Below are 13,208 nucleotides of genomic sequence, written 5' to 3' on the forward strand. Positions count from 1 at the left end.
ATGATATTGGAGTAAAATAGTGAATAAATAAACAAAATTATTCATCAGTATTCAGAATAAATTCTTGAAATTCTTTATAATAATAAAAATAATACAATAATCCTATGAAGAAAGGAGAAAAATTTATACCTATTAGTATTGAGAATTGATAGTTGCAGTACTTTCTGGTAGATGGCAGGCTAATAGTTTAACACTTGGAAATAGTTTCTATTTCATTTGAAAAGGAAATTTATTTTAAATTGCAAAACATTTTTTAAAAACAAAAAAATGCTGTAATTATAAATACCAAAGATGTACTAAAAAAGGATTATCTAGTTCATACTTTTGAACATAAATTTACTTTTCACGTTATTTAAGGAATGTAATTGATGGTACAGCAGAAAAATAACTCAACTTTTATGTAATTGTTTATTTACATTTGTTAAAACGCGTGTCGTCGGCAAAGAATTGGAAAGCATGGCAGCACCGGCAGCGGCGTCGGAATTTGCTTTGACATTTTCTATTCTAAAAACATGTCCTGTTACGAAAGCTCGGACTTCTATCTTAACTCTACCTCATGCTGTTGTAAAAACTCCAGTGTTTATGCCTGTAGGAACCCAAGGAACTCTTAAAGGTTTGCTACCAGAGCAGTTAGAAGAGTTAAACTGTAATATGATGCTATCTAACACGTACCATTTAGGAATGAGACCAGTAGGTTTTCATGCAGTAAAAATTAACAATTTTTATTGCATGTTTTTGTCAATTTTAATTTGATGTTTATTAATTTATCATTAGATTTGGTAGAAAGGGATGCTTATTTCATATAATCTTATACAACGAAAAGGGGCTAGTATAAAATATTATTCGAAATGATGTTTAAGTTAAAAATTCAGTAGCTAAGCATTCAATAATAGTTTCTCCATTGTGGTAAATTATTAAATAATTTGAACTGAATTTCGAAGTGTATAACATTTTTTGATTGAAGCCTAAAACCATTAATTATCTTCTACTTATAAATCTAGGATGCACTGTATCGATGTAGATTGCTCATCTTTACCTGAACAACCTTCACTATTGTTAAATGTTTACAGTTCATGTTTATTTTGTGACTTAAAACTAGTGAGCCACAGTGGTCTATTGTTAAAATATCAACTTTAGAGCTGGATCATTTAAAGCTTGATATTTGATTCCACTAAAAGAAATCCATTGTCTTTGTGATACTGGTGTACTTTAAATCTGATATTATTGACCAAATGTAATGGTTCAAAAATTTGAAAAGGGGAATGCCAACTCAGATGCTGTTCTTATCATCTGATCACGGTTCAGAATTAAGCAAAATCCTATTCCAGAATATCACCATGTGTTGCTTTTGTATCCTCCAACAGCTATGGAAATTAGATGAAAACTACAGGTTATGTATATATAGTAGGAAAACTGCAAAAAAATGAACATATATGGGAAACTACAAAAAAATAGCTGCTTTTCAAATCTTCACTCGCAACAATGCTGGTGGTAGTGAAAAAATTTTTAGCATGATAAAAAAAAAATTCTTGTTTTAGCATGAATACAAAACTACTATATTTTGTAAAACTTCAATTAATGCAAAATATTAACATTTTTTTTATTATAAAAAAATTATGAAATGTCACAACAAAACTAATTTTGAATTCATTATTTTGAATAAATATATTAAATTACCTCATTTTAAGCTTCATGATATAAATTTGAATCTATGATATCTTTTTGAATCTTTTAATCAATAAATATCTTCATGATATCTATTGCTATTAATCTTTTTAATATGATCTTTTAGGATATTTATAAGTATTAAGTTGTATTGTTAATGCTTAATGTCAAACTATAAATCTTCATAGAGATTATTTCTTATTTATTTCTTAATGTATTATCTTGATTAACAGGGCCAAGAAATTATTGAAAAAGCTGGTGGACTTCATAAATTTATGAATTGGAAAAATGGATTACTCACTGTAAGTATGCTTTCTTTATTTTATCTAAGCAAATAATAATAACTATTTTCTGAAATGCTGTTTAAGTTTTGTTGGACTTTGTATTTTAATGAAAGCATATAAATTTTTGCATGTGCAGATATTTAAATTAAAAACATATAAATTCTTGCATTCCCTCCATTTGAAGACCTTAGAAATAGGTGGTAGAATTCAAGTTTTGGAATTGGGTCAGCTACAGATTTCAGATAATGTTCCACCAAATGTGTAAATGTTGTTTCTATTGAAGTCAACATTCTCTTGCTAGTGCAGTTGCATGGTGCATCATGCTTATCACCACTTTTTGTAACTGTAAAAGTGAACATTAATCTAATTCGTGGGTTTTAAACTGAAATGCTAGCAAAGACCAAATGAACAAGATCTAGGTTTAAATGGATGTCAAAAAAAAAAAAAACTTCAATTTTCATAAAAACATATATTGTGAAAGCACAGTGCACAAAATGATAAAATAATATGATAGTGAAAGTTTTCTTACAAACTCTATACTTTATCTATTACCACCTCCCCCAGATTGAGAGTTTTAAAACTGATCCAAGATGAGTGTTGGCCAATTTAAATCTGACTGGAGATTTTTTTTCATTGAAAATAAAAAAGAGAAATGATGTGTCGGTATCAATGCTATGCAACTGACCATTGACAGATTTTGTGGTTTATCCTTAAAGATTATGTGTAATTAGGAATTTTATAACTTTAATTAAATTTTTTATCAGAAATGTGGCATATTTCACAATTTTTGCTGTGAATTTAACATCCTTAATTCAATTGAACCAAATTAAGCTAATTTTTTTTTCTATATTTTATTTAAACTTCTTTAGCTCTATTAATTTAATGTAGTTCCTACATGAAGAAAAGAAAAAGAAAAACAGAGTGCTTTATGTATAAAATTAATTCTGAATACAAATTTTTGTCTTAAACAATCAAAGTGCAATAGTTTGCTGACTCAAAAACTTATAGAGATAGGCCTTTTAATTTTTTATTAAGCATAAATTTACATTCATTATCAGATGCTATTTTTTAACAATGTTAAATGAGTAAGATTCAGTTTCTGTGCTGTGTTCTAATTAAAATAGCTCTGGTCTAGAAATGTATTCAAAACCATGGTTCCCCCCCCCCTTTAATAACCAATTATCTGCATCTTAATAATTGATATGTAAAAATAAAATAGAAGAAGATATGTGTATATATAAATTTCAGTTTAATTTATTGTTTATTTTGGGTGTCACATTTTGTTTGCAGGACAGTGGGGGTTTTCAAATGGTTTCTCTTGTCAAATTATCTAAAGTGACAGAAGATGGTGTAAACTTTGTCTCTCCTTATGATGAAAAAGAAATCTTATTGACACCTGAGAAGTCAATAGATATCCAAAATAGCATTGGCGCTGATATCATCATGCAACTTGATGATGTAGTCAGCAGCACGATCTCAGGACCACGAGTAGAAGAAGCAATGCACAGGTATATTACTATATATAATTTACTGTGTTCAATTTAGTAAATATTCTCATATTATGGTTTTATATATTATTAACTTCTCAAATTAAATATTAGATACACTAATAATTTTGTTATTTTTTTTCCATTTGATAAATAACCATACAATATAATTTACAGTGAAAATGTAGTTAATTTAAAATAAAATTGACATACAAAGACTGGAATGTTATATTGAATTTTTCCTCATCATTACCATCTTTGCATTGTTCAGTGGATATAGGTTCCATATTTTTTATTTTGAATGAATAAATCTGTATTACTTCTTATGCATTATGTAAATAATATACAGTAGACTCCCGATTATCCGCGCCTGCCACACTAAGTTTTTTTTTTTTTTTTTGCTTCCAAGCAAAGAAAAATTGCTTCCAAAGCAAGAAGCAAACACAAATGACTGATTTCTTTAAAAACGTGTAGTTTTACAGTTATGCTTTTGTAATTACATAATACATTACAGTATTAAAACAGTATATATGTATTAATTTTTCTGTGTATCCTAGACACCTCTCGTAAGTACAAACCACTTTTCTGTTTTCATTAACAAAATGCATTTCAGGTTAGTTTTGAGTGATATACTAAAATATTAAGCGTTAGTTAAACATTTCCTGCTGTTTATTTTATGTTTCATTGTACATAAAACGATTTTTAAAAGTTGGAATGACTGTTTTCTCTTTTGCTATACCCGTTTTTAGCTTTTTTCGGATTATCCGCGGCGGCCGTGCCACCCAATTCCGCGGATAATCGGGAGTGTACTGTAAGTACTTATTTTTTAAGAAATGAGGTTATTGGCTGCTCATTTTTACTTTATGAGAAAAAAAATATACATTATATATTACTATATAGTTCTGAATAATACATTAAAAGTAGCTAATATAATTGAATAAAATTTAGGTCTAAATACCAGAGATAAATAATCTGTTTAAAGAATATGCCAAATATTTAATATGGAATTAATTTAATACTCTGCAGTCCTAAGATCTATAGATAAATATATTGCACTATTTAATTATCTGGTGCATCCATAGCTTCCTGTCTTCAGTCATTTAGAGTTGTCATAGGGTATAATTTTATTTCATTGTTATTAATTATTGCTTGCACCACTTTAAAGCTTTATGTGCAAAATAAATAAATAAAAAATTACTGTATGTGTTCTTATTCCCATTTTGTAAATAAAAAGGCAAATATTAATTAAAGATTTGTTATTTAGAAAGAAAAAAATGTCTGTCAAAAATCTGAAATATCTGAGACTTTATATCAAGTTAATGTTTTGAAGAAATAATTTTTTTACTTAATGATTTTATTTATAATATCTTGTATATCATAACTAGCAAGAATTTAATACTCTATCTCTCATTCTTCTGTTTAAAATGTATCTTTAATTTGCTAACAACAAATAAAATTAATAATTTACTAACCAAATTTATATTTTTCTATCAACAGTTTGTAATTTTCTTATATTATTTTCTACTTGATGTGTAATGCATGCCATAATAAAGATTTCTGCCAAGCATAGTTATATTTTAGGGCTGTTTGTTGTTTGAAAAAAAAAATGTTCAATGCAAGTATAAAAAAGATAACTTTTCTTTTAATTCAGCAGCTGTCAAATTAAGCACTGAATGTTTTAAGTATGACAGTCTTAAGATGTTAAGTTAACAATTTCTTGATAACTTCATAAAGTTATCAAGATTCTTGATAACTTCATAAAGTTATCAAGATTCTTGATAACTTCATAAAGTTTTCAAGAAATTGTTAGCTTAGCAACATTTGTTAATTGCCACATTAACAGAAAAATGAAAAATGACAGCCAAGTTTTTGCCCATTGAAAAATTTTGTTGAACTGTTAATAAAGTGTCCAAAGTAGCTTTTATAAGCTAATGCCAATGGTTCTTAAGCCAGCCAACATAGAGTGATATCTGAATTTATAAATTTAATATAGATAATTTTAATATCAACTGAATTTTCAACACATTCATGAAACTTCATTCTTTAAAGTAAAACCATGGAATTAAAGTATTGCTATTTTGTCTGAAAAAGTGTAAAACTACTATTTTATTTCATAATGAAAAAAAAATTATTTATTATTGTATTTCATAATTTTTTTATTGATAAGCTTCAATAAATAAATTGTGGAACAACATTTGTATTGTGGTTTTGTCTTTCTATTTAGAATTTAAAACTATTTTAAGCTGGGAAGGGGATAATTTATTCTTCTTGCACTTCATTCATTTTGTTTTTATATCTTAAAACATTAGTATTAATGTCAGAGGTAGTAATTTTTTTATTTTTATATTGTTTTCAGAACTTATAGATGGTTAGATAGATGCATCAAACAACATGCAAAACCTGAAAGTCAGAATTTATTTCCCATTGTTCAAGGTGGCCTTGATCCTGAATTAAGACGGCAATGTGTAGCAGGTTAGTTTTTTATTGGATTTTTTTTTTTTTTTTTTTTATTAAGAAAATATAAAATGCTTGTTTCAATGTATTGAGATTTTTTTTTTTAATTTAAAATCTTTTTTATTTATTTATTTTGCAAGCTTGTATTTGTTCTTAAATTTATTTTATTAAAAATGATGTAAATGAGTAATTATTAATGTAAAATGAGTCTATGAAGATTGTTGCATGTAAATATTAATATAATGCTAATACTTTAGCACTTGATGTTAAATTTCACTTCTGTATTGTATTTTTAATTTGTGTATTTACATTTTAAATACTAATATATTTTTTGCTATTGTTGAATCAAATTAAAAGTAACTTGTTTGAGTTGCCAAATTTTGATAATTATTTTGAATAAAATATCATTGAAATTAAAATCCTCTTTTAAAATGCTTTAAATATTATTTCAAAATATTGTTTTCAAAACTTTTTGTTTGTTCTGCAAATAATAGTAATTAATCTCTAGAAATATGTGGAATTTATTTAAATCCGGATAAATAAGCAACTGTTTATTAAAAAGATTGGGAATAACTTTTGAATTTTTTTTTTTTTTCATCTTGTTTGTGAAAGTTCACTTTGTAAACTTCTTAATTAAATTTTTTATTAATTATTTTTGTAAAAATGCAGAGTTACTGAAAAGAAAAGTTGCTGGTTATGCCATTGGAGGTCTGAGTGGTGGTGAGGCAAAAGAAGACTTTTGGAAAATGGTGCATTTAAGTACAGACTTGTTACCAAAAGATAAACCAAGATACTTAATGGGAGTTGGGTAAATATGAGACAGTTTGATTGAATTGCTTTTCTGAGATACTAAGTTCAATTCCTATTTTCTTTAAAAATATAAACACCTTAGTTTAGTGACCTCCAAACTTGATTGATATTTAGTGGAATTCATACAAACATTTATTTATTAGTTTGTAGCAGTTATGCTAAATATTGCATTTTATGAAATTGAAATAAAATTATATATATACATAGCACAGTACCCTACATGGAAGTCAATGCATCCCAGGGCATTACTTGAAAAATATGTTATATTTTCAAGTTACAATGGAAATTACCTGATAAAATATTACATATGTATCTACAGTTTAGATTATATTTGAAAATTGATTGGCTTACACATTTTAAATAGTTACATTTTCATGCTTTTTTATTTTAGTCCAAAGTATTTAATAAAGAATATTAAGTTATGCTTGTTAACCATAATGTTTTATGCTTATGTTTTCGTTAATGTAATAAAAGTTCAAATTATGGATTGAATATAATTTTTTTTTCTTTGAGCAATATAAAATTCAAGTTTTGCTTTGTAGTATATTTGTTAAGAGTAAGTCTATGCAGTGTAGTTTATTTATTTTTGTTAGATTCCTTTTATATCTAATGTAATGCTTTATTACTATCTAATCTAATCTAATCTAAACTAAATCTTATCTAAGTTTATACATCTTATTAGCAGCGACCGACTAGTTCATCTGTCTCAGTAATGATAAAATTTGAAAGTTGTTTAAAGCAGCTACTGTTGTATTTTAAACAAATTACTTGAAATTAGAACTATCATATAAAGTATTTTCTTCATGAAATTTTTGAGCATAGTGAACTGTTATTTTTGACAAAAACTGAATAAAATTTAAAATTAAAAAAAAAATGGTTACAAATTTATAGTAAATCAAGCAAAATGTTTAAGAAGAAATCATGATTCTTTAGAAGATTTGTTAAATGAAATAATTAATTGCAGAATCAAAAATGAAAATTGTATTAAGAATTCAATATTGATCAAAGTATATATAACAAAATTGTTGTTAGTAAATTAATTAAAATCAATTAAAAATTAAACATAGAAAATTATTAAAATTTTCAGAATATTACAATTTTAAAAAATGTTAAATATTTATCTATTTAAAACAAAAAGTATAAATCTTTCCTCGATATGACAATATTAAGAATAAGAGGAAATAGAAATTAAACTGTAACTACAAGCTTTTAAAATTTTTAAAAATTCTTGCTTTTTAATAATGTTTTAAAATGCAAAGTACAAAATTTAAATTAATAACTAAAGTTATTGGTAACAAGTAATTTGGGCTGAGGTAACAATTTTTAAAGGTAATATCTATTTATAGATAATGTTCAAATAAATACTGACTGCAAAAGAATCATTTGCTGTGCATTTCAAATATAAAATTGGCAGGTTAAAGTGTCTGATACAGTCAAGCATCAATATCTATTTGCTTCTGATACTACAAAACTGGACATCATGCTTGATTTCATTCCAATGTGAAAAGAATCGTTTTTCTTAAAAATCATTTAAAATCTCAAAAAAAGCTGCATGATATTATCAGCAGAAAGATTAATTTCAACAGTTTAAATGTTTCAAAATTCATTTAAATTTTCTGAGAAAAGTCTTTTTCTAGTAGTGTTTCTTCAGTTCATAAAATGTCTCTTTGTCTGTAAACTATGTTTATTTATTGTCCTCACCTGTGATTTAGAGAAAAAGGCAAGGCTTGAGTTGTCACTGAGAACTGCCTCCAACTGCAGATCATGCTTATTATAAAAGTTAGACATCACACCACACAATGCCTAAATCAATATGTTTGAAAAAGTATTTAACCTTTAAATAGTTTTTTTTAAATCATTATTGTGCAATAATTCCTTTGGAAGTTATTAGTGGTAAACAGTCAAAAGAATCAAAATTTGACAGTTAAATTATTGAAATTTCGATGGGGGTGGGGGGAAGGACTCCATGGTATATATTCTTGCACTCCAAATGTTTCTGTGTCAGATTTGGTAATTCTAGATTCAACATTCTTTTCTGTAGGTTGTTAATAGACAAGCAGCTTTAGTTGTAGTAGAGATATATAGTTTAAATATGATATATATCATGTTATACCTATTTTTTTTAACACAATCCACTACATATATTTTGTTTCAGATTCCAGCTTGATCTCGTAGTGTGCTCTGCCCTTGGCTGTGATATGTTTGATTGTGTTTTTCCTACAAGAACTGCTGTAAGAATTTTATTTTTAACTTATCAATATTTTGTATTATACACAGGATAATTTGAAATAATGTTCATAACTCAAAAAAAAAGCTAGTCAGTTGTATAAACAAAAATTACTTGAAAACCTAAGATCGATCATAAGGACTATCTTAAAATAGAGATGGTATGTGAACTTAAGCACGGCATCGGTAATATAAGTGATAATGTGCTTAAAAAAAAACTAAATGATATGCATATGCACACAATTAAATAGGAAGAGTTGTGGTAGCCATGAGATTTATCCAAGGTATGCCTAGAAATTTTGAGAATAACTACTATTGGCAAGTGTCTGTATTTCAAGAAAACTGTTAGAACTCTTCTTTTCATTTTATTATTTTGTGTGTAATTTGTAAGGAAGTAAAATGTGAATAAAATTTACTAATTGATTGTTACTTATCATCCTTTTGTTTTTTAGTGTTAAAGACATCTAGTGCTACCATTAGGCATTTGCATTTCTTTGTGTGGTTATTATTTTTTCTATAAGCTAGCATAATTTGTTTCTACTTCAGTATAAATTGTTTCCATGTGAGCAATTTATCTTTTCACGTTGCCATTCGTAATTGTCATTTTAAAAGAGTTTATATCAAAAATTCGTTATTCTAATTATCTTCCATGTATCTAGTATTAATTGTAATATTTCAATAAATGTACTAAAAAGTTGCTTACTCATGCTAGTTAATATACTAGAGTTTAACACTTTAAACTCATTTGTCTCCTTTATAGTTACAATAGGCTAATTTAGTATTTTTAGAATGTAATTCTTATTTAATTAATTAATTTAGTTGTGATTCCATATAAGTAACATTATTTGGTATGGAATTTAAGAAGAAAATTTGTCAAATTTCATATTGTTTCTATGAATAAAATAATTAGGATAAAGAAATTTCTACTTTTCAGTATAAAAATAAAACTGTCCTTTAAAACTGTTTTTACTAAATTTTTTCCCCTTTAGAGATTTGGAACTGCTCTGGTTCCAGGTGGAGAGCTCAATTTGAAACTCCAAAAGTTTGCCAAAGATTTTCGGCCCATTGATGAAAACTGTAAATGTCCAACTTGTGTTCGTTACTCTCGAGCTTATATTTACCAGATCATAAGAAAGGAGCCTGCTGCTTGTCATATGATTACAACTCACAACATTGCCCATCAAGTAAGATAATATTTTGTACAGATGTGTTTTAATTTCCATTACTGACACAAAGATAGATAGTTTTGCTAATTCTAAATATGAAATGCTGGTTGATAATTAAGAGTTAATTTTTAAAACTCGTGTTTATTTTTCAAACTCCCCTATTCTCTTATTTATAGAAAATGCATTCTGTGAAATATGTCATTTAAAGCCTGAATTGTAAATCATTGAAATTATTAATAATTGGACTGAGATAAATTTGTTCATTATAACATTATTAATTTTACATGTATAAAAACACCCAGTGGAATTTGTTTTCCTCTATATTTATTAAAATAATTGCAGAAAAAATTTTTTATCATTAATAATATAATTTAATTTAGTTCTGTTACTTAATTGAAATTATAATTTGTAATAATATGGATGGTGTTAATTTTGCTTACACGCATTTTTTAACCCCTTAGCCCAAAAAGCTATTTTACTTTCTTATTAGATGATGTATTCTATTTAAGATAACTGTTATTGTTTCAGTTCATAGGGGAATGTAAAAAATCCTGAAGTATTTATATGTGTCCAAGCAAATAATTATTATTTTGATCTAATTTGAAGTTCAAGCATAAGAAATTCTGTTAATTCATGTACAAATCAGAATGTTCATTATATACAAAAGAGATAACTATACAATTTCATTTTGAATCTTAATAAATTTTGGCTGTATATGTCTTATAGAGGGATGTTACCATTGATAAAGCATTATCTCTTTACTTTCTTACAGTTTTAATTTCCCAGCTTTTTTTTAATGATTACTTTTATTATGTATTTATTTTAATAAACAAGATGACCATATTGTGCCTTGACAATCTTTTTTATTACCAAGCAAAAAGTTGCAAAGAAAGATTTTAAGTTATGTATATGAGAGTAAATTTTTCTCTTATGTAAATTTTATTATTTGTTCTTTATTTCCTTTAATTTTTTTTATTAAATTTGTATATGTTCTGTTTATAATTTTTAACCACCTTTTCTAAATTGCATATGTTTATACTTTAAAAATTAAACTAATTTTTTTTCTTTCTACTTTTTCAGATGAACTTAATGAAATCTATTCGGGAAAGCATTCTAGAAGAACGGTTCCCTCAATTCATTGAAGATTTCATGCTGAAGATGTTTCCTAACAAAGATTATCCTCCATGGGCTGTAGATGCTTTGCAGGCAGTTAACATTCATCTGCCTTCGTAGTTCTGATGTAGCATTTTTAATTGTTGAAAGAAGTAATGAGACTATTTCTGTGGCTGCTTTGAAAACAATGTCAAATATTCTACTTATTGAATTTTATTTATAACTATCTCCTTCTATTATTGTGATCTATTCATGGAAAAGATGAGCAATGAAATGTTAGTTTTTTAGGAAAACCAAAGAATTATTCTATTTTATTCTACTGTTTATCGTTTTTTTTTACATGAAGACTATATTTTTGTAAAAATGAAATAATAAAAGAATTATTTTGTTAAAAAAATGTCTTATTTAATTGTTCTTTTTATTAAAAGAATTAACTTCATAAGAACTATAAAGTTGTAACTATTATACATTTGCTGCTATATGTTTTGCTTTGATTTCTGATTTAGTCGAATGAAAAATATCACCAATCATAAACAGTATTGATTTTCCTAAAATTTTCAATGCAAATTTTATAAATGATGATGAATGTGCAGTTAAAACATCAAGATACAAAATATTAATTTCATTTATCTCATTGCTGTTAACATAGACACCAATTTAAATAATCTTTTTTAAAAGTTGTTACATAATAAGTACAATTATACATTAACACTGTTAAGCTGGAAGACTTCTAGCATTTTTCAATACTTAATCTGATCTCTAATTTTTTTTGTAAAAATATATACATTATATTTAAATTCATCATCAATATTTTAACATAATTAATAATAACTGTTTCTAGGGCTGTGATGACTTCATAACAGAATCGACTTCTTGAGCAGTATTGGACACAGTATTCTATAAATGATTCATTGCATGTGTTGATCATGTGCTCATTAAAACTATTGAAGATCAGATGTTCTTTTGTTGGTCTGATGAGAAGCGGGGAAGAGGATTTCATTTGGAGAAGGGGGGTGACTTTTCATCTGATCTTGGCTCAGAATTATGATATCTGTAACAAAATAGATTTTCTATAGCTTCAAAATAAGATGCTGATTAAATTAAACTTAGTTATTCTTGGGTTATTGATTGGAAAGAGTCCCCCCCCCCAGTGGCTAGTTTTGATTTCAGTTGTGGTAACAAATATAGTTACTCGAAAACTAATGAGGTAGATAAATGATGTTTAATTTTTTTACTTTTTTATTAAAATTTGAATCCAGTTAGTGGAAAGTCAGTATTATCCTGATATTTCTACTTGCTGTAACAAATTTGGTAATTCAAAAACTAACAAGGCATATAATTAATATTTGATTTTTAACATTGGAAATATAAACCTTTATCAAAATTTAAATATAATGAGTTAAAACCAAGTGATCCAAATTTCACATTCAATTGTCTTAAGTAGTAAGAAGTTAAATCATAATGTGGAAAATACAAGAAAGTCGAGGAAAGGAAACTCCTTCTAGTTCTGTATAAAATTATAATCTATTTTTAATCGCTCTTTATGCTAGGGATTATCAAAGCGAAGTGCCATTTATGTGTAAAACTTGGATATCCCGCCAAACCATGTATATATATATATATATATATATAGCTGAAATGAGATTTCTACATTGCTGGAGAATAGAGGGTGGAATCTGGTTGTTTGTCAATTAGCCAATTTTCGTTTTATGCATTAATCCTCGCAGTGAAAAGTGAGATGTAAATTCATATATCATCCTCATCAATAGGCAGTTTTGAAGTTATTCTTTAGCTACTATTTCTTCAATGCAAGATATTAATGAATCAATAGCTGTATCAAAAAATGGTTGACGTTCTGTCATTAATCGGACTGAAACAGAGCAAGAAAGCCTACGATTGGTAAGAAAGAGTTAGCTATCCAATATTTGCTGTTCTCTGATTAATTTAAAATAAACGATCGGAAAAGAGATTCGTATTTATATAATTTTTGTTCCTCTTTACGT

The 13,208-nt window shown here is 26.5% G+C and overlaps 1 protein-coding gene across 1 annotated transcript; it reads left to right on the top strand.

The window, feature by feature from the left end:
- Positions 1-383: 383 nt before the first annotated feature.
- LOC129981298 (queuine tRNA-ribosyltransferase catalytic subunit 1-like) lies at positions 384-11,554 on the top strand. Its single transcript, XM_056092073.1, has 8 exons — positions 384-690; positions 1,899-1,967; positions 3,240-3,457; positions 5,793-5,908; positions 6,560-6,698; positions 8,856-8,931; positions 9,916-10,110; positions 11,173-11,554. The coding sequence occupies exons 1-8, from the start codon at positions 457-459 to the stop codon at positions 11,323-11,325; spliced, it is 1,200 nt and encodes a 399-aa protein (XP_055948048.1). The 5' UTR covers positions 384-456; the 3' UTR covers positions 11,326-11,554.
- The last annotated feature ends 1,654 nt before the right edge of the window (positions 11,555-13,208 follow it).

The sequence above is a fragment of the Argiope bruennichi genome, chromosome 8 (assembly GCF_947563725.1).
Source record: "Argiope bruennichi chromosome 8, qqArgBrue1.1, whole genome shotgun sequence".
NCBI classification, from domain to species: domain Eukaryota; kingdom Metazoa; phylum Arthropoda; class Arachnida; order Araneae; family Araneidae; genus Argiope; species Argiope bruennichi.

Coding starts and splice junctions, on each gene's coding strand:
- LOC129981298 (XM_056092073.1), top strand. CDS start 457: ATGGCAGCACCGGCAGCGGCGTCGGAATTTGCTTTGACATTTTCTATT. Junction 1,968..3,239: donor GGAAAAATGGATTACTCACT/GTAAGTATGCTT, acceptor TTTTGTTTGCAG/GACAGTGGGGGTTTTCAAAT. Junction 8,932..9,915: donor TTTTTCCTACAAGAACTGCT/GTAAGAATTTTA, acceptor TTTCCCCTTTAG/AGATTTGGAACTGCTCTGGT.